This window comes from Pangasianodon hypophthalmus, chromosome 1 (assembly GCF_027358585.1).
Source record: "Pangasianodon hypophthalmus isolate fPanHyp1 chromosome 1, fPanHyp1.pri, whole genome shotgun sequence".
Lineage (NCBI taxonomy): Eukaryota > Metazoa > Chordata > Actinopteri > Siluriformes > Pangasiidae > Pangasianodon > Pangasianodon hypophthalmus.
Genome location: NC_069710.1, coordinates 2,512,325 through 2,538,671, shown reverse-complemented (window position 1 = coordinate 2,538,671; position 26,347 = coordinate 2,512,325). Strand labels below are relative to the sequence as shown.

At 37.5% G+C, this 26,347-nt stretch overlaps 1 protein-coding gene across 2 annotated transcripts in view; it reads right to left on the bottom strand.

Annotated features, from left to right (window-relative positions):
- rbms3 (RNA binding motif, single stranded interacting protein) overlaps positions 1-26,347 on the bottom strand; it is a 129,175-nt gene that overhangs the window by 78,113 nt on the left and 24,715 nt on the right. The window contains exons 2-4 of one of the 2 annotated variants that reach the window (XM_026914446.3): positions 22,499-22,653; positions 10,334-10,392; positions 5,444-5,535 (exon numbers count right to left, since the gene is read on the bottom strand). In XM_026914446.3, the coding sequence (XP_026770247.1) occupies positions 5,444-5,535; positions 10,334-10,392; positions 22,499-22,653 (306 nt within the window). Of the gene's footprint in view, positions 1-5,443; positions 5,536-10,333; positions 10,393-22,498; positions 22,657-26,347 lie in introns of both variants that reach the window. The other variant, XM_026914445.3, reaches the window with a different exon arrangement.

The following is a 26,347-nucleotide window of genomic DNA, read 5'->3' as shown; positions in this document are numbered from 1 at the left end:
TGGCTCCAGATTAGGCAGTGACATCAGCACTGGCATGTTGTGTTGAGGAAAGTGTTGATGTGGACACATGTCTGTACTCACAAACACACACACACACATACCCACAGATACTCATACATACACAGACAGTGTGCAATAAATTCTAAGGCGCCTCCCAGGGGGAAGCAGACCGTCCTTCTCTCTCTCTCTGGAATATGAGGTTAAAGTTTGTTAAGTTTTTATTACACATTTTATGGCACTGCAATACTGTAATGTTAAGACCTCCATGGCAAATGAAATTCCTTCTCTTCCATAACCTGGCCCAGTAAAGTAACCCGGTCCCAAACTCCAGGAAGCAGCAATGTTATCTGTTAGTGCAGTACAAAGGGATGTGTGCTAACTCACTTTGTGAGAACACCAAAACACTACAATACTGACAGAAAGAGAAATGACTACAAAGAGAGCCAGTGAAGTCTTACCAGCTGGTAGTTCATGTTCCTACCACTCTGTTAATACATTTCAAATGAAATACAAGAAGAAACTTTGGCTGGGGTAGAAAAAAAATCATCCCTATGGTTATAAATACATGTAAAATAATAAGAAAAGCCTTGTAAAACTGAAGGCTGCACTTTCTAATGCCCTAGTCTTCCTTACTTCACCCTGCTCTCCATCTTCCCCGTGTTATACAACAACTGCAGCGTCACACTCCACACAGTCTCACAGATTTCCATTAATTGCTTTATTAGACCATGTAATCAGCCTGAATAATATCGAGTGCTGAAATCTACACTGGTTTGTACAGTTGTGATGGAACAGCACAGATTATTACATTTATGTATCAGCACATTACTGAACTGATAGCAGATTAATCATACATCACTATAGACAGCAGGGTAATAGTGTGATTTTTACAGTTAAATAAGGATAAAAATATATAATAGCATCTGTGTCACCAGCTCGGCCTCAATTTTATGTCCAGATGGTACAAACACCTGGACATGATGCAGACCAACATGATCAGACCAACAAAATCCATGATATTTTTTGGTTGGAAAAAAACGTTTTAATAAAATCAGTTACATTTTACCAGCCATTGAGCAAACCCAGAGGCAGGAATCATGGCTATCAAACTTTTCAGTTTTTCCAGTGAGTACCGCATATCAGATTTACTTCACTCAGTTCTTCAGTGAAACAGAATTTAGACATCAGACATCAGACATCTGATACTCAAGATGGCTATAATCAGGGCAAACTGCCTTCTTTAATGATTTAACTCTACGGTCACTGGGCAGGTAGGAGATGACGTGAGACCAATTTTACAATCAAGGTCTTTGGAACAAGATCAGTGACCCAACATCATATCATACAACAAAGAATATGAATATTAAAAAAAAACTGACTTTAAAACTGACCAATTCTAACATATAATTGTACAATTTTTAGTTGAGTTGTCTTAAGTTTGTTTGCCAAAAACCAAAAAGGGTATGATTAGAATTTGAAATTTCTTTTTTTTTTTTGGTAATGGTCAGGACAGCTGAGTGAAACCAGAAGAAGACAGTAAATATCATTGGTGTTCTGCAAAAATTTCCACAAAGAGATGTTTGTTCATTATCCAGAAAATGTTATATTTGTGTCTTAAATGTGTTGATTTCAGAAAGATTAATTTTAATGATTAATTTTTCCATCACAGCAGGTCTGGCAATAGTGCTGGGTATGAATCAAATCATTGGTTTATATTAATGCGCTTATCCTAATATGTTATTGTTTCTATAGTAATTAATTATCCAGGGACTTATATGGCAGATGCTCCACATAAACAGATTTTAAAAATGTGTAATCGTTGATATGGTATAGTTTTCTGACATAAAAGACTCTTCAGGATGGAGACTATGTGATTTCTGGTTTCTAGGTGGCATGAAAAGATGCATTTAATTTGGTTTATAAACTTCAAGAAGGGGAAAACAGTAAAGAGGAATAAGAGAAATAAAACATTTCTGGATTTTATGTTATTTGGAGAACATATCACACAACCTCTTTAAGTCATTATTTTCCTATAATAGCATGCCCTGTTGTGTTGTATTCATTACTTAATAGCCTTAGAAACAGAAGTCACACAATTTCCTAAAACCAGTAGGGGTGGAGTTTGTTGTTAACCCCAATGTACTCTCTTTGCATTATTTCTGCAATGAAATGTTTATTTGGAATTGAATATTTGATGGAATTGAATGTTTCTTATCAATCTTCTGGTGTTTAACACTCATGCTCGGAGAGAAGAGGTGAGTACAGCTGTGAGTTGTGTATAAATGTGCAGATGTGCTATGACCTATATCTTGCATTGTTTTTTAAACATCTTAAAGAGAAACTGAAAGATTTTTTTTAATAAAATATAAGTTTAATTAAGATAGTATGAAATTACATCATTGCTTATAGACATCATTTGTCCTTTGGGCTGCTTGTTGAATTTTGTTGCCACATGATACATTTTTCTCTGCTATTTGTGTGTCCTATACTATAGAATGGTTAGATATTCCTTCACATGGTCTTCAGGGGATTTGGGTCAGCAAAAACAGGCTGCTTTTTCTCTCCATAGCTCACAACAAAACACCAATGCAGCAGTCAGCAGTCCCTCACCCCTCCCCATAGTCGACAAAAAAAAAAAAAAAAGACAACGTACAGTAATTTACTGTAAATGCCCAGCCTGACCACCTTTACTTAATGTGTATTCTGCTCAATGAGGCATGCAGCTGTCTAGGAAGCAACAAGGCCTCTTGTTACCTCTGGGAAGCAGACACAGCAATCAAAAGAGAACACCTTGTAATTCAGTGTAATAAGCTGAAGGGGGAATAGTACTGTGTTACCAATCAGAAAGAAAAAGACAGATAGAGAAAAGAGAGAGATGGTAGGTTTTTTCTCATTCTCTCAGCCTCAATAGGCATCAACAATTCTGTCACAGTGAAGCGACATGAACAGACTATCCAATCCCACAATGTCCTCACACTGGAGTAGTAGTTAGATTCTGTGATAATTAATTTTATCTGATGAATTCTGGGATGTCTGCAATATGTTTGGATGACTTAACATTTCCTCTATATAATAGTTCCACTGACAGATTAATGGAAAACAAACTGCTTCTCCTTAATATTCATGATACTTTATATGTTCCTAGTATTACACTTTAATTCCTTACTATATTTGCTTGCTAATATGGGTTATGGTAAATGATTGTTTGCATTTTTATGAAGTCTGTATTTATAATTCATTACAACTCTTGCTTATAATTCTTTGTACTTGGGCAGAAATGCCCTGTAAGCATTTTCATACACTCTAATATCTCCTCATTAATCTCCAACTATAATTACAACCTTCATGGCATGCTGTAACATTAGTGTCACTTTTCTCCATAATGCTGAGTGTCATACTGCATTATGCCTATGTCTGATAATGACAATGTACAGCATTTTATTAGGAATGATAAGAAATGAAAGATTTTTAATTGCCATCATAGAGCGCTTCAAGTGATTGATTTAAGTTATTCATTATAATCTGTAAAGTTGTACAATGTTTTTGTTGTTGCTGCTGCTGTGCTGTATTAATTAAAAGTGGAAACTTTCAGTCCAAACTAATTACATAGTAAATAAACATAGACACATTAGGGAAGATTTAAATACACTAACTCCAAAATTGCAGCGAAGTAGAATAAGAATCCTTAGTGTAAATATATACAGTGTATATACAGTATATATATATATATATATATATATATATATGTGTGTACAGTCATGAGTAGAGTTGAGTAGAGTAAAATGAAACAAAAACAGTAATGATTGTTCATAAATGAGTTGTATATAATAATTATATAGGAATATGAGATACATGGTAAGTGTTGCAAAAAAAGATCCAGTGAACAGTTGTGCTTGAATTGAATGCATGGAGCATTGAAACGAGAGATCTGTCTTAATGAAAAGAGCTTCAGCAGGACTTAGCAAGAGACTGTTTCATTGTGCTCGCATTTAATTTGATGAGCCTTAAGCCAGACCATTTAGCTGATTTAATTGCTGTTCTATCATTGTTCTAAAGATACATTTGGAGATCTACAAGTGTATTTATGTAATATCATCAGAATCTTAGTCGAAACTCACAGCGATCCTTACAAGACTTCTATCTTCAACCTTTTACTACTACTACTACCACTACTACCACTACTACAATGACTTTTGATTTATTTTTCATTGTTTATTCAAATAGATTTCACAGTATATCAGGTGTATCAGGTTTAAGTTAGCAGTAGGAAGGGCTGAGAACAATGGATCCATAGTACATTTTTAAGTTTACAACTAAGGATTTAATGTACTTTGCCACACTTTTAAGGTTTTCATTTGACTCACCCTATTATCACTACGACCACTACTACTACTACTACTATCACTAATACTGCTATTACTACTGTTACTAGGTAAGTAAGTAGGTAAGTAAGTTTATTTAGATAGCCTAAAAAAGAAACTCATAAAGACAGTCGCAACAGACACAGATATCCACATAAATATTCAAAAACTAGCATATAATAATATGTTTTGGGTTTCAATTTAAATCCTGTAACATTGGGAGCAGACCTACTACTACTACTACTACTACTACCATTACTACTACCATTACTACTACTACTACTAATAATAATAATAAAACTCTCTCTCTTTATCTGTGTGTGTGTGTGTGTCTGTCTGTCTCTCTGTCTTCTATCTTTTTTGTGTGTGTGTGTGATTTGTATCTTAAGGCACATATTAAGCCAGAGGGATATTTTCTCTGGCCCTTAAAATGAAGAGCTAAATTAGGAATCCGCTACACAAATAGGAACTGCGTTCCATTTGTCAGGGGGAAAAAAAAAAGTCATCCAAAAATTATTTTTCTCAGTCATAAATCATAGGCACATAATGCACTATTGTACTTTATCCCTCTGTTCTTCTCCACTGTGAATTACATTCAGAATTGCACTGCTTACATGCCATAATGCAGAAGTTTTACTTCACAAATCTACACACATTTACACTGCAAGTACAGAAGAAGCTTTGATTTGAGAATCTCTTTATCTCCACTGATTTCTGTACATTTTTATTTAGTGTTCTGAACCCTGGAAAATGAATTCTAAGATAATGCTGAGATCTGGTTCCTTTGAGTTTTTAAAAGCTCTGGCAGCAGACCTTCATGCAGTGTTTTTTTTTTTTTTTTTTGGGATTCATTAAATATAGAATTTCTGATGTTTTATTTAGTTGTAAGATGTACTGTTCAGTGCATTTCATATGAGGAGGTCTAAATTACAATAAATGAACGATTAATTGGGATGCTTACACCAATTTTAGTTCAAAAATGGTCATAATCGGTGATATTTTGATATAGTTTCATTTTCATTAGCAACATGATTATTAGCAACACAAGCAGGTTGTGTGTGTAGCTTCATGGGTCTTCTTACCTTGGCCATCTGGGCCTGCACTCCATTAGCCTTCAGCGAGGCCACGGCTTTCTGCGCTGCAGCAGGACTGTCAAAATCCACAAAGCCATAACCTACACACACACACACACACACACACACACACACCCAGCAAGGGACAGAGAGAGAGAGAGAAAGAGAGAGAGAGAGAAAAAAAAACACATTTTACAGCATTTTCTGTATAACAGTGCAAAAAAGGATTCAGTAGAGATGAAAATATTAAAATATAATTCGCTAAGAGGAAGGAAAAAACACGAGTGCCTGCTGTTACAGAAAAATAATCAGTGATAAGATGGTGTGATGCTGTTGCCACCCCACAGTTGATTCTTTTCCTATAACAGCGTGTCAAAAGGTGTTTTATTTCTCTTATACAACAGTGATTTTTCAAAAATAATAATTTATTAATTTTATAATGAATGAATGACACATCATACTTTTTAGTTCCTGTTATCACTTAAGGTATATTAGCTATAAACAGTTGTCCCCTCACCAGCCTCTCTTTTTTCTCTCTCAAAGCAAAAATGTTAAAAAGAATCTGGAAAGCACAAACTTCTTTGTCTTGAAGACCTCGCTATTGCAGAAAATGCACTAACTCTCTCTCTCTCTCTCTCTCTCTCTCTCTCTCTACTCAAAGGTTTATGAAGCATCTAAAATATCTACATCATTGTATTTGTATGTGCATTTGTGTGTGTCTGGAATATTTTACCCCTTTTGATGTAGATGTAGACAATTGCTAACATTTGCTTTTGTTCTTTTGTGTGTGCATTTGAGTGTGTGTAGGTTTGGGAATATTTGTGGGGTCAGACATGGGACACTTTCTTTTTAAAATTGTAAGCTGATGCATTGAAGATATCTTGAAAGCCAATCTCTCTCTCTCTCTCTCTCTCTCTCTCTTTCACAATCTCTTTTTCTGTTTATCTTTCACAGACTCAGATAGAGAACTTTCATATTCAAACCTACTGTATTCTGAAATAAAAAGGCCAAATATTCAGTGTAGGAGTGTGTCTGCTGCTGTCTTGCTCTCTGTCTCTCTGTCTGCCTTCAACAAACTCAGGACGCTGAGCATAGAACATATGGTTTAGACGTTCATGAGTACGACACATATACATAGAAAGACAGAGAGAAAGGATGGGAGCAATATGCAGATGGTTTATGTCTTTGTTTACAGAAATATTCAAGAGACTTGCAGATGCTATGTAAGTCTTTAATAGTGAGAGAGAGAAAAAAATAGTAGGGTGTTCAGAATGCTGCAAGCCGGAAGGACTGCTTCTGGTTAGTGAGAGCAGAGCACATTTCTGAGGTTGTTGACCTCCCAGGCATAACAGCGGTCACCAGGATGTTGGCAGGGACAGAAGGTCCAAGTTTAAGACTGCAGAGATGTGAATTCTACACACAATGATACACCCAGTTTAAACCACATAGAAATGAGCCAGAGAGAAACCAAAGCTTCAGCGTAGAGAAAACAGACGTGTGTTTGTGTGTGTGTGTGTGAGAGAGAGAGAGAAAAGAGAGAGAGAGAGAGAGAGAGAGAGACAGACAGACAGACACTACACACCTGATATTTTAAAAGTTCCTTCTGGATAGATAGATTTCCTAATAAAAATTTGATGTTAAAAATACAATACCCTGAGTGGCTTCACCATATAAACATATTCAAGACACACATAGAGTATATATTTATACGCAAGAACCTGTATAATTTATTTATCACAACATACTGTGTTCTTAAGAAATTGATTTTCTTAAGCAATGGGTAACACTTTACAATGAATAACAATGCACTAATACCTGAATTAATACTTATATAAATATGAACTAATGATGAGTTAAGGCATGTACTAATCACAAACTAATAAAGAGCGAACCTTAACTGCGACGTGAGTCTTATGAATTCATGTGTGAATAACGACTGCCTTAAGTACATGTTAGTAACGTTTGTTAGTTAATGTATTAATTAACACATAGGGGTAAACTAAATCAAACATGCTCTATAAGAAAGAATATGAATTAAACATCTGTAATGTCAAGCTGTTTATATAATTTGCTTCAAGACTCTTATAATAATTTGGGTTGAGACTCTTCTGTAGTCTGGCACCTAGGTGGTGGAATAAATTTCCCCTAGATGTCCGAACAGCTGAGTCACTGGCAGTCTTCTTCATGTCTAAAGACTTACCGCTTCCTAAAGTACTTAAATTAGCACTTGAAAAAAAAAGAAAAAGAGAAAACTTTGTATTGTCTCAGTGCTTGTTGCTATGTTACCTCAGTTTTTGGACTGTTGGTATTCTTAGTCTGTGACCTAGCGAACAAGTATCAGGATGTATTTATTGATTGACTTCAAAGCACTTCTGTAAGCTGCTCTATAAGAGCATCTGCCAAATGCCTTACATGTAAATGTAAATGTAAAATAATTTGCTGTTTACACGGACATCATCGGATGGCGCTGGATTACTTTCATAATTTACATCAATCCGCCTTATCGAATGTAGAAAGACGCGCTAATAATAAACACCAATAATTTCATCTCAACCCATTTTGCGTCATCATTCTCACACTAAAACAATGGAAATTAATCTTGTAGAACACTGGTTTTAAATGTTAATAGATAAAAGTGTCTGCTAAATGAATAAATGTTAGTTTAGTCATTTCACCCTTGTGGAAAAAGGAGCAGTGCCCCGGGCCCGAGCTACCCAGAGCACGTATTAGTACTACAGAGGGATTTGAAGAGAAATGGATGGAGAATGCTGCAACAAGTTGAGATGAAATTATTGGCGTTCATTATTAGTGTATCTTTCTACGTTCGATAAAGAGGATCAATATAAATTATAAAAGTAATCCAGCACCATTCATTGATGTTTGCATGATTAATTCATATTCTTTCTTATAGAGCATGTTTGATTTAGTTTACCCCTATGTGTTAATTAATACATTAACTAAATCATTACTAACGTGTACTTAAGGCAGTCGTTATTCACACATGAATTCATAAGACTCACGTCGTAGTTAAGGTTAGCTCTTCATTAGTTCATGATTAGTATGTGCCTTAACTTATCATTAGTTCATATTTACATAAGTATTAATTCTGTTATTAATTCTGTTATTCTCAGGCTCATGATGAAAAGCCAGCTATGGCCAAGTCTGAACCTCCTGGCAGAGGCAACCAGGCTTTGCCTTGTATCCCCTGGTACTGAGTGCAATTCATGATGCCATCAATCTGCACAAGAGTTGCTGAGCCACTAGCTGCAAAACAACCCCAATGCATCACTTATCCACCTCCATATTTAACAGTGGGGTATCAGGTGCTTTTCCTTGCATGTCGTCCCTGTTTTCACATAATATGGCTATGGTGTGCATGACTAAAAAGTTACATTTTGAGCTCATCTAAACACAATACATGATTCCAGTTGTAATTCTAATGACAGTTTGAAAGTTCAGCATCTGCAATTCGTGCAAACCTTCCAAACAGCTTCATGTTATGGAAGGGGAATGTAGATGTTGAATTGAATAACAAACCTAGGAATCAATTTTAAGCTCAAATCAGACTTTTGGTGAAATCACAGAGTAAATTTTTACTTAATAAACAATAGAAGTTAATTTTTATACAACTATAATATAATATATACACTAGCTGCATTTAATTAAGAATGATATCAAACAAACAAAGAAATAAGAGCATGACGAGGTGTTCATGATAAAAATCCCTAAGACACTGGTTATAAAATTCAGAGTTTGTCCTTAACTAGCCCCTATATGAACGTAATTCTTACCTAGGGCAGGTAAGGCAGCTCTGAGATGGCAATAAAGAGGCTATAAAAAACATCTGCACATTCACGCAAGTCAGCGAAGCATGACCGAACTGTAACGTGTGAATGAAATGATTTGTTTGTGTTTTTCTCCTCTCTTCCCCTTCGCTCTCTACTAGTGGGCCTGGCTCCCATCAGTCCTGGCACTGGGCCCATCAGGGTGGAGGATTTGCTGGGCGGGGGGTATCTCTGGGAAGAGGAAGCCCTCTAAAGCCTGTAGCGATTTCCTCTATTTCCTTGCTTCTCTAGGCTGTGATTCAGCTCTCTCTCTCGCTCTCTCTCTCTCTCTCTTTCTCTCTCTCTCTCTCCTTCTGTTCTGCTCTCTTTCTTCCTTGTGATCTGGCATGTACTGGTTGGATTGAACTTGACCATAACTAATAAGGATGTGGATTCAATTAACTCTGGTTGCTCATATATATTTTTTTAAATAACTTTGTATTTTTAATGGTACTATTTACTGCATTTTAGCCACACAACCACATGCGTGCACAAACACACACATGCACACACATATAGTTGGAGAAGCTCCACTCCACAGCAGATTGTGCTGCAAGCTGGGTTGTTAGATTCCATCCATGGCAGAGTGTCTCCTGAAAAGAGGCTGTCTGCTAAATCATCGATTTCAGTTGGACGCCTCCCTCACCCTGTGGCTATTTTTAACACTCCCTCTCGGCCCGTGCTGTACATCAACACAGGAGAACATCCTGGTCTGTTTCATGCCATCGCCAACCCTTTTAGTCACGCTAACTCTTATCCGGCTGGAAGGGCTACTCCGACAGGCACGCTAACGCTCATCCTGTTGTAAAGATTATCCTTACAATCACTCAAACACTGCTTCTGCTCGAGAGCCCGCTTTTAAAATCATGTAAACGTTTATCAGTTCAGGAAGACAGGTGATGCTCTCACATACACCATGAACAATTCTGGGGGCTGAAAATCACATGAACAGTACATTAATTAACTCGAATATTTTGCTCTACCAGATGCCATGTTCATATTTAAGTGAATGTAATCATTACAAGCTCACCTTCAATTTCAGTTGAATAGTGAACACTTCAGTAACACTACTCACCTTTGCACTGGTTGGTGTTTTTATCGAGGATTGCCTTTGTTGACACTATTTTCCCATACCTGATGAAGAGAAAAAGCACAGTGTTAGCAAAAATATAAATATATGTATACTATTATACTGCACTACACTATTCTTTACTATATTATATAATATTATAGAATATTTAGGTAGCACTTTACCTTATGGTTCCCTTAGCTGACATTACTTAATGCATTAATTAATATTAACAAACAATGAACCTCAGGTTTACATGTAAGTAACATAACAATTTGTATTAATTGATTTTTTTTAAATAATAAACCAAATAACCAACATGTTCCAGTAAAGCAAGTTCCAGTATTTACACCAGGAGACCAGGGGAGAGAGGGTGTTCAATGTGATGCTAACTCTACCATTTAACAGTGATCTTAGTGCTTTGATGCTTTTGGGAAACTTGACCTAGAGCAGTAATTTATCAGTAATTTACCAACATTTAAGAATATACTGTAATTAGATTTTGCTAATTTATTTGCACTTATTTTTAGTCGTGGATTAAATAAACGCTAGTCAGTGCAGGTGTGTATAGTTAAGGTTTAAATAAAAGTCAATTCATATATGTGTCAACTTACTTTGTTAACACAATGGTGTAATAATAATGACATTTATGGGTTGTTCATGTTAACTAATTCAATAAATACTGTCAGATAAATGAACCTTATTGTAAAGCCTTACTGTATTATACTGTACTGTACTATAGGGCTTCTAAAATAATCGTCATAATATTACCAAAACTATCATAATATCATGATTATTTAATAGAAATTATTTTAGGAACAAAACAGATTTATTGTACATTTATAAGCTGTACATTATAAGCCTGTATTCTGTGTGTATTTTGTATTCCTTTAAATCTATCAGTATCCTGACTGTGATTTCTGACTTTTGATCATTACTGTTACTCCATTAAATGCTAAATATAAAACGGAATGAATAATTAGCTTAAACAAATAAACGTAGTCAGTATGCAACTAAACAGTTAAAACATTTAAATGTAGAGCTTTTGATTTAATGAACCATCAATAAAAACCAACATCTTGTGTTAGACTAACTTAGACTAGCTTTAACTTTAACTAACTTTAGCTAAGATCATCAATATCACAGCTGACTATGTTTAATTAATGGAGGAAGCCAGAGATTGTGACCATGAATTAAATTATATTTATACTACATAAAATAGAACTACCCATGGTCTGTTTTGTGTGTGTGTGTGTGTGTGCTCTTTCACTTTCACAGATTTATGCTAAAGACAGTGTATTGATGTTTCCTCTGACCATTGCTCATTAAAAAGTTTGATCCTATCTTTGGGGAGAAGAGGGTTTGAGATGCACCCAAATTTTCCTCTTCATTAAACCATTTACCAAGGATGGCTTATCAGTAGATGTTTACATAGTCTCCAAACAAAAACTTTGAAGATAAAGTAAGCATAAGAGGAGGTGCAGTTTGCACATGGAATAATTAGAAGCAACTGGCGAAGTAGACCGAGCCAAAGTATTTGAGTGGACCGAACCCAGCCATTAAAAAATACTGAGGCAGAACTGATGACCATATGAACATACAGACTGTATGAAACCCTAGCCCTAAACGATTAAATTCACAAGTGTTTTATTTTCATTTCTGTACATTAGCCATAGAACATGTCTCCACACATCGATGTCAGAGACATATGAGACATTAATGTGCAAAGAATCCGCAGTGTGCTAAATCATTTTCAATTCATTAGCAATGATAAGCTTGTGCAGGTATTGCATGATGTGTGAAGGATCGCCTCCCTCCCTTTCCATCCCTTGCTTTCCCTTTCTTCCCTCCCTCTTTCATCAGAGAAGGTAATAAAGTTCCTTATCTGCTCTGTATCCGCCAGAAGAAAAGGATAACTGATATAAGAAAGGCCCTCCCAATGTGACTTTTAATTAATGTTTAATGTGTCTCCTTCCTCCAGGTAAGACGAGAGAGTATATTACTTCACTTTTATAGGGACGGAGGCGTTTAATAAAGGAGGGATCATTTCGCTGTCACTGTGAACAGCGCCGACCCATCAGGCTTTCATGCCACCAACGTCGGTGAAATGGCAGCTAATTCATCTCAACCACTCAAATCTCTAGTGACTTGACTTAGGGTGAGTTCTTCAGATTAAAAAAGAAAGTCTAGAGGCATTTTACATGTCTGAATCATATGAGGTTACATTGTTGGTACAGTAAAAAAGCACAATAATAAGAGAGGAAAATATCCACAAAGCTGTGTTACATATATAATACATAAATACAGGTTCATGCACCACTTTACCATTTACATGTAGATATTCACAATTTTGGGATGTTTACGCTAAGAATATTGAGGCTGTTTGGATGTTTGTTGCACGTCGTACAGCATATCAGTCAGCAGTGCCACATGAGAGAAACACAAGCACAAAACATGACCGCACTGTTTGAGCTGCTGTCATTTCTCCTTACAAAGCAAGAGCTAGCCAAAACACTGACATCTCAGTTGAATAAACGATGAGAGGCTCTGGGAGCACTATAAGACTGACATTGGTCCTAGGAGGAGTGGAGGTAATGTGATTGAACATCTACTTAAAAGCAAGCATTTCAAAAATTGTCCTGAATTGAGCCAGAAATGAATCAACAACAAACACTCAAAGTCTCTAATGCTTTGAGACAAATTGACAAAAGTCTTTTAAATGACCTCCAGATTCCTGAGTTGGTGTTTTCATTGAGCTGCTCTGGGAGGCTTTTTTGGAAAATAGGAGGGTTTTAGAATTGTAATTAAAAACTACAATGATACACTATATGACCAAAAGTATGTGAACACCTGACCATCACATCAATATGTGGGCCTTCCCCAAACTGTTGCCACAAAATTGGAAGCACAGAGTTGTATAGGAAGTATTTGTATGCTGTAGCATTACAATTTCTCTTCCCTGGAACTAAGGCGCCCAAACCTGTTCCTGCATGACAATGCCCCTGTGCACAAAGCGAGCTCCATGAAGATAAGGTTTGCCAAGGTTGGAGTAGAAGAACTCGAGTGTGCTGCACAGAGCCCTGACCTCAACCCCACTGAACACCTTTGGGATGAACTGGAACACCAACTGTGCACCAGACCGTATTGCCAGGCATCGGTGCCTGACCTCACTAAAGCTCTTGTTGATGAATGGGCAAATCCCCACAGTTTCACTCCAAAATCTGGTGGAAAGCCTTCCCAGAAGAGTGGAGCTTATTATAACTGCAAAGGGGGACTAAATCTGGAATAGGATGTTAAAAAAGCACATATGGGTGTGGTGGTCAGGTGTTCACAAACCTTTGGCCATATAGTATAGTATAGATAGATAGATAGATAGATAGATAGATAGATAATCTATGGTGGATCAGGAGCCTATCCCAGGTGCAATGTAGGAGAATTCACCCCAGATGGGACTCCAGACACATTCATTCATACACTCATTCACACCTACAGGTAATTTAGAGTAGCCAATCCACCTACCTGCATGACAGCGGGAGGAAACCGAAGAACCCAGAGAAAACCCACACTAACTAGAACCTGAGCTCAGGATTAAACCAGGGACCCTAGAGCAGTGAGGCAGCAATGCTTCATGCTGTGCAATTCATTAACATTGCTGATGAAAATATAATCTTAATGACTATAATAAAGTAGGTGAATGTACAGTGACACTTATCCTGTTCAACGTTCTGGTGAAGTCCTCCTGCTGTTTGTGATGCCTAATCCACAGCAGTGTTGATACCAATCATTAGTAATTCATTACCAATAATATTCTAGGGTTTGAATTTCTCTATATAAGTGTACATATTTTAAAATGTCATGCAACAGAAATACCAAACAAATACCAAATCCAGAACAAAGAAGTCAGTCTCTGGTATTCTATTCTTAGTAAATACATAATACTTGCAGAATCCAAATCATTCATCCCATAATATAAGTTAAACAGACACTTGGAAGAACTCATTTATAAGACACATTTATAAATCTCTGCCATCACAGGATTTATTAAGCATAAGCCGATGTACAAACATTTTACGTTTGGATATATGTAAATGTCTGTCTTTATGTAGAATATTTAGTGTTGTGTGTTGTAATTTTTCTGTGTTACTTTGTTATTGTCATTCATTCATTCATCTTTAGTAACTGCTTTAACTTGTTCAAGCCCGTCGTACATCCTGAACCTATCATGGCAACACTTGGCGCAAAGCAGGAATACACCCTGGATGGGCTTTTAGTCCACTGAAGGGCAGCATACACACATACACACAATCACACACTCAGGGAGTAAATTAGAGCATGTCCATCTAACACCTACGAAGATGGGAGAAGATGTAATCTCTCTCTCTCTTTATATATATATATATATATATATATATATATATATATATATATATATATATATAATTAAATAATAATTAAATAATTATATATAATTAATTTCTAATTAATTGCTTAAATAAGAAAGCTGTTTACTGTGGCTTTGCATCCTGTAATTTTTTACAAAATTTTACAGAAATTTTATAGAACTTTTATACAAAACAATACAGAAACAAGGGATTTACTTGTAAGTATCATATTGAGTATTGTACTTTTTTATACTAAACACCTCTTAATCGAGTCATAATAGAGTAGATGTTAGTGACAGATGCCTAGAGCACAGACACATGCCTACAGAGTGTCCTCACTGCCTCAGTTTCTCAGCACAAACACACACACCCTTTCACACGTCCCTATCCTTGGGGAACCAGAATTCAGTTTAAGAAGGAGCACTTTGTTCTTGTGATCTAGTTCCACCTGGGCCCAGAGGTGCTTCTTTTCTATAATGAGTCAGGAGAGTTAACCGTCCCTCATACTGATCATTCTCTGTCCAAATGCCACATTTGTTTAACAGCATTGTCAAAGGGTTACTCATTTATTTTTCTTCTTTTTCCCTCCTTTTTATTACAATTCACATTTGTTTCCAAAGCAACTTACAAATGAGGAATACAATCAAATAGATACAGCTACACAGCTGAGCAGCTGAAGGTCTCTGGCAGCCCTGGGATTTGAAGTTACCACCCTCAGATCACTAGGGTGAATCCTTAGTTTCTGTCTGGGGCTGTTTGGTTAAAGTCTAGAGCTAGGATATTCAAAGAAAATCTGTGCAAGTCCAGTGAACACGACAAAATAGTGACAACAGTTACCTTTTAATGCTTAGTGATTAGTTCATGGCTATAAATAAGACATATCAATTTGAAGTGGTTATTTATTTATTTATTTATTTATTTATTTAGTGGTCCATATTAGCCCTTTTGACGAATGCCATGGTCTCTGGACAGATACATCTGTTCTGAACTTGAAGCAGAGAGAGTAAACATATATTTCTCTATCTAATCATCTTTAGACAGTGTGTTTCTGTTTTTTTAAACAAGCCATGTCATCAGTTCACAATTCAATCCAGAGACCAGGAATGAAATAAAAACTGCCTTAAGATAAATAATACGTGAGAAGATCTACAACAGAAGCCATCATTGTCTGTATTTTTTTTTTTTAAATAGTTGTTGAACTACAGCCAGTTTTTTTTAGATGTTGGTTGGCAACAGTATTTTTGAGTGCTTGGTTCAATGCACTGAAATACTTTGCTGGGTCCACATCCAGCCTGTTATCCTCCAGTTGACAGCTCCTAGTCTAGACTTTTGTTTTAGGTCCTAGAGGTTCCTGCTTGGTGTTTGAAGAACACTGGAAATTCAGTGTCACCTTGCTAAATCCTTGCATCGCAAGCATTTTTTCTGTGCTCTAGATCTTCCATACTTCCAGCAATTCATTGATTAGGTGTGTGAGTGAAATTTGGCGAGTGTGTTGGTATTTTCATACACTATACGAAGAAAATGACGCTCTTAAGCCCAACATGCTATGACAGCTAAGACTGGGAACAATTCCCCCTTGATTTTGTGTATCACCAGGACCAAAATGTATTTTGTGTACACAGCTCTCAACCATCGTGTGAAGTGCTAATGATAGCTCTCAGAGGGCCCTCACACACTCTGATCTGCTTGTTTATGTCTCCCCAGAACGCGGGCAGTCACGGATGCTGGGCCGTTTGATGTCTCGTGCCGTGAGATGTGAACTGACGTCTTTCCATGTCTTTCAACTCTCATCCAGGTGTGCGTGAGGAATCTCTTAATTGGCTACCAGTGCAGCTGTCTTGTCCGACACAGCGTTCATCATTTGAGTGCACAGTTGAGCATATGTCTCATATTTGTGGATTTGTTCACTCTGGAGGGGGCTCTGAAACTAGCAGAGCAAAGGAGATGGTACAAAGGCGATTAAACCAACACCCCCCCCCCCCCCCCCCCCCCCCCCCCAACACACACACACACACACACACACACTCGTTGATGATACCTACAAGCAGACAATCATCTGTTGCAGGACAGGTTAGAATGCCAGTGAGGAGCTGGTGCACTTGAGTTTAAAATAACAGCACAGCAGCCTCATTGAATCAATTCCTGTGATCCTTCGAGGTGCCTTTGAAGGAAAATGCAATGTGTCTGTGGGTAGAAAGTCACAGCTAACATATGATGGAAAGTTCTTTATTGCTATATGTGTATCTTTTTACAGATATTATATGAAGGACATGATCTTAGGGATCATAGGGAAAAATGATTCTTAGACTTGAACAATTCTGCATCACTCTATAAAATGTCATAAAATGTCATAACAGGCTTTTGCTTCTTTAAAATTATTATTATTAAAAATAAATACCAAACAATACCAATTTTTTTTAACAAAATACCAAAGCATGCGAGAGTTCTTTATTATTATTATTATTATTATTATTATAAACTTTTTTAAACTACATGTTTAATTATGTATAAGATTTAGTATTCAAATGCATGTGAATATTATTGAGACTGGGGTGCAGTCAGTGTTCCAGTTCATCCCAAAGGTGTTCAGTGGGGTTGAGGTCAGGGCTCTGTGCAGGACACTCGAGTTCTTCCACTCCAACATTAACACACCATGTCTTCATGGAGCTCGCTTTGTGCACAGGGGCATTGTCATGCTGGAACAGGTTTGGGCCTCTTAGTTCCAGTGAAGGGAAATTGTAATACTACAGCATATAAAGTCATTCTGTACAATTGTGTGCTTCCAGTTTTGTGGCAACAGTTTGGGGAAGAACCACATATGGGTGTTATGGTCAGGTGTCTACACACCTTTGGCCATATAGTGTACTGCATATGCTCACTACATGGGGTGCAATAATGGCATAGAACCAACACAGTACACAGTATTTAATATTGTTATCTGTTAACTACTTACATGAAACATCAATTACTTTATCCAGAGCTCTCTTTTTTTTCACATCAAACAATATCTAGGGTCATTTAGCTAAATGGTTTAGGGAATGAATGTTTCAATAAGAGGCTAAAAGTGAAACATGGGATCTTGAATTTCTTTTTAATGTGCAAATACTACGAAAGTTAGTGTTCAGGTTGAGAAATTCATTCTGACAGCTCAGATATATTAAACCTAGTGTTTTTTATGATGTATGTAAATTATATTATGTTTTTTAAAAAAAAAAAAAAGTAAATAGTCACACTGTAAAAAGCATAATGTCAACAATATAATCTAAAAATTGAGATGCATCAAGACACATAAAGAACTGATTTATAATCGTAGCACTGTGAATTGAAGTTGAATTGAATTATGGGGTCTCTAGAGATTCCCAACCTTACTGGAAATAACAGGGATGGATTTGTGATGTGGTACAATCATTAACTGAGCAGGAGTTAATGTGATAAAGCACACACCAAATTAAAACAAGTTGCATAACGTCCAAAAAACTATTTAGTAATACACTAAAGCCATAACCCAAATTCAGGGTGATTATAAATTATGATGTAGTGAAGTGTGTGTAAATCTACTGAAGCTAGGAAAGCACAGCTTTATCTACCAACATCAGTGATATCTTATGTGTCAACGCCATGGAAGGAAACAGTGACAAGGCTAATGCTATAAATAAGAGGCTCGTAGCCGGGTGAGAACCTTGACCTGTCACTGGTCTTGTCACTAGCAGGGAAAACAATATGCATGTTAAAGAAGGCTGAGTGAAACAGGCTCTGTGTTTCTGAAGCCTATGTGTCAGATCCCCCCAAAAGGCCCCAGAGCTCTGTTCACAACATGGCAGCGAGGCACATGAGGGACGTTCCTGCAGTCACTCAGTTAGTCAATCAGGCACATACGCACACACACACACACACAGAGAGAGAGAGAGAGAGAGAGAGAGAGAGAGAGAAAGAGAGAGAGATGTACATTACTGTGTGGAGGTTTGCTTGTGCTTGTGTCCTTTTTTCTAGCCTCAGGGAAAATGCCTAAGTGTTGAAACAATGTGGAAGCAAAGCAGAAAAAAATCAATTTCTATTGTATGTGCAGATATTTTTAAATAAGGTGGTGAAATTCCCACTGCAAAAAAAAGTATTTAAACATTCACAAAACAATCAGAACCACATTCCCCTTGCACGCACGCACGCACACACACACACCAATGTACCACATCTAGTTAGCATGTCTGAAATTGGTATTCATTCTTTCGTTTGTACGTTTTCGGTAAGCGCTTCATCCTGGTCAGGGTTGTGGTGGATCCAGAGACTATCCTGATAATACTAGCAGGATAGTTTACTCAAGATGAGACACCAGTCCATTGCAGGGCAAAGCACACACATATTCAAACATTTATTCATACATAGGGGCAATTTAGCATAGCCAATCCACCTACTGGCATGTTTTTGGGAGGTGGGAGAAAACCGGAGAACCAGGAGGAAAGCCCTTGTGATTTGTGTGAGGTTGTTTAAATGAATGTGAAGGTTCGTGTCAAAATGAAGAAGCCTTTTCTATCAAAAAGTAAAAAAAAAAGAAAAACGTAACAAAAAAAGAATGAGGAAGGTAGATGGTTAGTAGAGGAAATAGTTACAAACAAATATAGAAATGTACAGTAAGTCAAAAAGTAATGCAATTTTGGCAAGCAAGCAGCTAGAAGAATTGACTTGGTTTGTAGAATAATGTTAATAATTTCTGTTTTGCCTGGTAGAATTTGTTATTTTTTTCCAGTGATATTCTGTGTTAATTGAGTTGCGTAGCGTATATACAGTAGAGCATGGTGATAAAATATATCCCCTAAACACCCAAGACAATAAAAATACATTAACAAAGATGCTGTTTTTAAACCTCTGTAATATAGCCATGGTTAAGGAGTTGGAAAGGTGCCTGACCGCTGTAGGTTTTATCCAGTAGGATGACAGAATAAAACAATTTTATTGCAAGCAGTTATCATACGGAGATGATTAGCTCATTGTTTTGGAGCCCAATACAACCAACGAGCCTACAGTATTGTTTTGGAGAAAAAGTGAAAAAGTGATTGTCTAGATTAGCCTTGGCTATGCATGTGCATATGTATATTTATACTGTGAAATTAAATAAATATTATTATTGCTATTACCAAATCAATCTCCTTTTAAAGGGCTCTTTGATTGATTTTTGATTATTTTATAAGACATCTGGGTAACATAATGGCAATAAACATTGGTCAGGAGTAAAAAAAATCGGTCAGAAGGGCCCCATACAGTTCTTTGCCTGAAGCCCTCACGGTATCTAGAATCACATTTCCATATGTGAGGCTTAAATTAATTACATCAAGTCACAGAAAGGAAAAGTAACAGTTTGTTTATTCTCTTGGTTTCTTTTTTTTAAGTGTAAATGAATAATGAGGAAAAGCAAATGTAATGAGAAGCACATGTTCACCCAAGGCTCATATTAAAAATTCATAATTCATAATAAGAGCTTTTATGGTGTGGCTGTGGCATGTTTTCAATATTGTTTGTCTGAATAACTCAGTGTTGCCTAAACCTGAGCTGTGTATCTGTAGCAAGGCTGTGGCAAAGCATTCAACTCTGAAGCCTGTTCATATGTATACTGTGGGCCCACTTTTCCCAAAAAAAGTACATAGTTATGAAAGTGTAGTGATTATTAGGATCATTTCCAACACACTGCAGCGGTTTCTAAAAAAGAGGGCGGTGCATTTCCTAATGTTGATAGATAATGTCACATTAGGCCTTTATTATGAAAACTACACGCTATCATTAATTACAATGTACACCCCATCCACTGACTTTTCTCATCTTTTTCTGTCATAATATCCTATGAACAAATATTCTGTTCAGCTTATTAGCTTAAATCATTCCTAAACTTAGCACATTCATCCTACCCTTTCAAAAGTAAAAAGGTTTTCTTTATCACAGTTAGTTCCTTTTTTACACAGTAGATCTATGTGCAAAAGTAGAACAAATCATTTGAAACTTTGAAAGGCGAGAGAATTCCTCAGAGAACCTCCAGTATTTTTATCGATGGAAACTTGTGTTTCTCAACCTATTTATTCTGCCAATATTAGTTTATTTATGACTTCACTTACCTACAATACTGAAGTTTGAGCCCAAAACAAAAATTCCACTCCAGGCTTTTTGATATCCCCCTCTATGTCGGGGTGTTGCGGGGTCAGTTCTACTATTCCCCCACTCCCACAAGCCTGCTAGTGGGCAGCTGCACCATTTTTTTTTACAACATAATAAGGAATGCTCTTAAAGTGAAGTGGGTTCAGCGTCAATTCAGGTTCAGAGTCGTCAGCCTTTAAAAGTCTGCTATTGTGCCAATGTCCTAAAAAATACAGTGCATATAAAATTCATAACAGCTCTGTGTTCATATCTTTTTTAAAGGAATAAAGAAAAAATAAAAATGTAAAAACTGCTGAGGTCACTGAGATTTCTCCTTCAGATTCTGGCTCTATTGTAGTGTTGGCTCTCAAGTCTCTGCCAGGCTTCCACTGAGAATCGCAAAAGAAGATCTCCAAAATGTCAGCCTGACAACAGCACTTCACACAGCCGGCAATGCCACCAAGATTCAGGCACTAGAGGACATAGGGGGTCACTGGAGTATGTGTGTGTGTGTGTGTGTGTGGGTGTATATGTTAAGGGGAACAGCTTAAAGCTCTACAATAGAGCATAGCAAAGCCCGCTCAGCATCCAAAGATCATTGTAGGGTTATGGGAAAAAGGAAAGTGTCATTTTGGACCCTTTTTTTGCTGAGCCATGGAGGATGAGAACCCTGAGGCGAATCCCTTTGACCTTTCCAAAATGTTACTGCCCATTTGGCACGCCTTCCTCACCTAATGAAACTTTTATTGCCATGAATTTTTTATTCCAGTCCTGCTCCAGGCCTGGGGCAAACCTGGACCGAAGCAGATTAGGACCTCGGAGAGAGACAGAGGGAATGACCATGCAAGGCAGCTTAGCACAAGAGAGGAAAGGAAATGAGTTGGGCTCAGCTTAATATGGGCTAATATGCATAAATTTACACTTCCCTATTGCCCTCCTGTTTCAGTGAATTAATATTATAGGGATTACTCCAATTCTAACAGAGACAAAACTTGAAAAACATTCCAAACTCAGACTGAATTATGGCTCCCTCAGTATACCCTTTACTTCAGCCCATAACTGAAGATATGGTCAAGGCAAAGATGAATTCCTTAAATTATGGCCCTCAGAGATCAGCAGGAATTTGACAGTCATGAATGATCCTGCATTCACCCCGCTGAAGTTTGAGCTCAAGTCCCTTGCGCTTTGCCCTCCCACAGTGCAGTGGGGAAATTCGCAGTGCTGTTGAGAAATCTGTTCAGGGTTAGAACTATTGGAGAACGTGTCTTGGACAGGCCAGTCCTCCCCCCTTCCCCAAACAGATAGAACTATATCTGGATGATTCATTATAAGAACTGATTATGCAAGCTGCCCTCTGGTCTTCATGCAGAGTTTCACAATGACTTATCTCCCAAGACTAATGAGGCTGACCCTTCACTGCCATATATGGGCCAAGATATTCTGGGAATTTCTGCACATTTATGCCATGTGCTTTTCTTTTCTTTTCTTTTGCTTGCATTGGAACAGGATGTCTATGTGTGAGTGTGTGTATGTGTGGGTGTGTGTGTGTGTGTCAGAGAGGAAGAGAGAGATGTGTGTGTCTGATTGTATTTAAACTATAAATGGGCATGGGACAAGCAGAGAGAGAGAGAGAGAGAGAGAGAGAGAGAGAGAGAGAGAGAGAGAGACTTACGGTTGGCAGAGTTTGATGAGGTCCTGGTCGGTGGTGCCAGGAGGGAGGCCACGGATGTATAAGTTGGTTTTACTGAGCTGCTCCACTGCACTCTGGCTGCTGCTATTGGTGCTGGGACTGGGTGGAGCCATTGGAGGAGGGGGAGGGGCATAGGACTGCTGTTCCACCAGTGAGAATGGATAAAGAGAAAAAGAGACACAGCAGATGTCAGTTAACATATATTATAAAAATGTAATGGAATAGACACACACTCTAAACACCTGTCTATATGTAGCAACATTTAGGGACATTTTGGTATTCAAAGAAGGCCCAAGGATTTCTGGGAACTTGGTATCATCTTGATAGCCTGTCTTTAATTTTTGTTTCATTTTTATTTCGTACAATCATCATGCGAGTTGTATTTATCAAGATGTATTGATGTAATAGTATTTTGTAAATGTTAGGCTTTTGTTGGAAATGAAAGGGTTAAAAGCTTGAAACACCAACAGGAAAATCCTCCAGTCAGGGCTTATATATATATATGTGTGTGTGTGTGTGTGTGTGTGTGTGTGTACATGGCCGTGCACATCCGATTACCCACCATCGTTATAAAATAACAATGGAATCAACCAATCATATTTTAATTTCCAATTATTCTCTATTGGAAAGACTTTCTGATTGTAGCTTAGACACTCGCTGGCCTTGATTTACGCAACAAATTTTACATTCAGGCAATTGTCACATCTGTGAGCTGAGAGATCCTTAAAGCAGTTCAATGAACTAGCAAGCCACATTAGTGTGTGTGTGTGTGTGTGTGTGTGTGTTCATTAAGACATTACTGCAGTTGAGGAAGGACAGCCTGATTTATCCATGGACCTGATGGAACGAAAGGAGCGAGGGAAGAATGGCTAATCAGCACCATTGTTATCATTGACTCAGTTAAAAAAAAAAAGAAATATATATATATATTTTTCTTTTTGTTTTCATTAGTGGCTGTTCTTGGTGGTAATTAAAAGGTAATGTTCTGTTTTTATTTCAAAGCATCTGTGCATTAATGCTTTGTAATGTATAAAGTCTACACTGCAAACTATTGAAGTTAAAATAGTTTTTTAAGCAATAAAGAAGGCACTGAAGGCCTAAACCTGAAATGCACTTTTCATCACTGTGTACATACTGTACACTGTATGTAGATGATGAATCATTCATTCGTGTCTAGTGTTGTAACTTCATTCATATGCATGTAGAGCCTTATGATCTAAAATGTCAACCGCAAATCAGTTTAACTCACGAAAGCCTTAACAACACGGTATCAAAAACAATAGTGCCAGTGTTCGACATATTAGGAGTACTAAAATTCAATAATAAAACAAAAGGTGCATTGATACAAGCAGTAGCATTCTCTATCTCTCTCTCTCTCTCTCTCTCTCTCTCTCACATGCACTCATGATTCTCCAAAGGCAACTATATCAACATTACTCTAGAATGTTCCTTACTAGTATGTGCCATATTCATTGGGATACAACATAAATGAAACCCATGCCATGACTATATACACAGTAGGTCCACTAAACTTCAGAGGTAGCTGTTTTACCACTCATAAAGCACAGGGAGAGGCTTGTATTGGAACTGATATGTTGGCATCAAAAGAAAATTCCATACCATGCAATTTTTCACTGCATGAATGCAAGAAATGATATGCATTACAGTGCTTATGGTACCTTTGAAGCCAAATAAACCCATTTTATATGTGTGCTTTGAATGACAACTGATTCCTGGATAAATTCCTGTGAATATACAGTAGTTTCACACTATGGTAGTTATGGGAGTAAATTTCTCCTTTTGAACGGACGTCAAAGAGGAAATCAAGTCTTTTTAAGAATCATATAATTTTCCTGCTATACCTCAGAAGAGCAAGAGGCTTGACTCTGAGTGTCAAATCATATCTACCTGGTGTGCATCTCATGTAGAGTCTGTTTAATGTGTCTGTGTCTGTGTGTGTTTCTCTGTGTGTGTGTTTGTGTGTATGTGTACCGTCTCTGCCTCCATTTGTGATAATCATTGGCTGTCACAGTGGTGCACATTGGCAAGTCTGGCCTGATATTAATCTATTACCTGTACTTCCCCACAGCCTACAATTACCCCAGCTCGAGACAGACAGGTCTATCGGAAGACTGGCACGCTCTGCAACAATGTTATTCCCACAGCGCTGTGCCTTGGGCTATGGCTATGAAAGAAAGCATTGAGTTTTCACGAATATGACACACACACGGGAAAAATGAAATAGAGGCCAGACATACAGTAGGTGTGGAGGTCTAATGAAATTTAGATAAGATCTGAAAATGATGAAGAAAGGGGATATCTATGCATAAGAATATATAGAGGATAAAAGCATATTCACACTGGTGCACCTCCTTACACACCTGCACCCAACCACACACATATACACACACACACACACATACGCACATACATATGTAATACTCAAATATGTGACTGGCATATGGAATTCACAAACAATATGCGCCTGGGACTATGGACACAGACATGACTGACATGCCAGCACTGACAGAGAGTGCACATGCATAAATTTATGTGTACACACACAAACACACACACACACATACACACACACACATACACACACCTGATAGTGGTGCAGAAGAAAAAGCATTCTTTTAGCATGGGCTCTTTTTTACACAGCAAGCCAGGGCCTGGTCTCTGCTACATGACGGCATGATGGAGAGAAGTAGCAGAAGAGAGCAAAAGAGCGCCTGATCAAAGAGCTCGCCTCTGAAACCTCTTTCAGCCAATTTGTGCAGCTGTCAGGGGGCAGACGATAGCACATCGGCATGTGTAATATGTCAGGAGGCGTGACGGGGAAGCCTTTGAAACGTCAAAAGTGCTCATTGCTCCCCAGCACACAGGCTGGGGTTAGTGACAGGGGGAAAGCATGCCGCTCCTGTGACATGTTGACAAGGCTGTAACTTGAACATATACATTAATATTTATAAATTGCATGGTAGAGGATGTATATATTAACTTAAAGTTGTAAGTTGTAAGATTTAGCAATTCGAATACTGACAAGCATTTCCCTGCCACCCAAATGACCCCACCCAATCTGTTGAAACCACTGGTGTGTTAATCTGGAATTTGGGACATAGGAAGGTGAGCGAGGCTAAGGAAATTTGGACACAGAGCTAGGAAGCCAGCTAATGACTGAAGCTAACAATTTGGCTAGATTTTACGTAGCTGTAACATAGCCATGAAGTCTTTTATACAGGCAATATAAAGGCATAGTAACAGTGAAACCAAGACAGAAACAACAGGGATATCAACATTTTTCTCACATATGTTGGTAAATTATTTTAAAAAAGGCTCTATATGACTACAATGACAATTGTATTAACACTACACTACATTAAACATCATTTTTATGTTGATGTTCCATGCAAACAGTGTTTCCCTGTTCATCTCTTTAAGATAGAGGCTGCTCATATGAATCTTCTAGTAAGCTCTGCTCCGACTGAGGGTGGAGCTAATTTCTGGGTTGCATATAATTAAAAGCCTGAAACCAAATCCACTGCATGACAAGATCGGAAATCAGACTCTTCCTAAGGTGTCTTTGACCTTATATGATGATTACAGGTCTAGAAACACTTCTAAACATTACAGACAGCACCTTTAAACCTGTCTATTTTTCACTGATTTGCACAATTTTAAATGTGTAATGGACATTTTTATACTGAGGAACAGCCTCTGTAAGACATGCTAAAAGAAATAAGCTCCCATACAAGAAATAAAATAATAAATTTCAGTGTAAGAGGTAATTATAAAGAGCTATTTTTAAAATTGTCTTTAACATTATAAAAA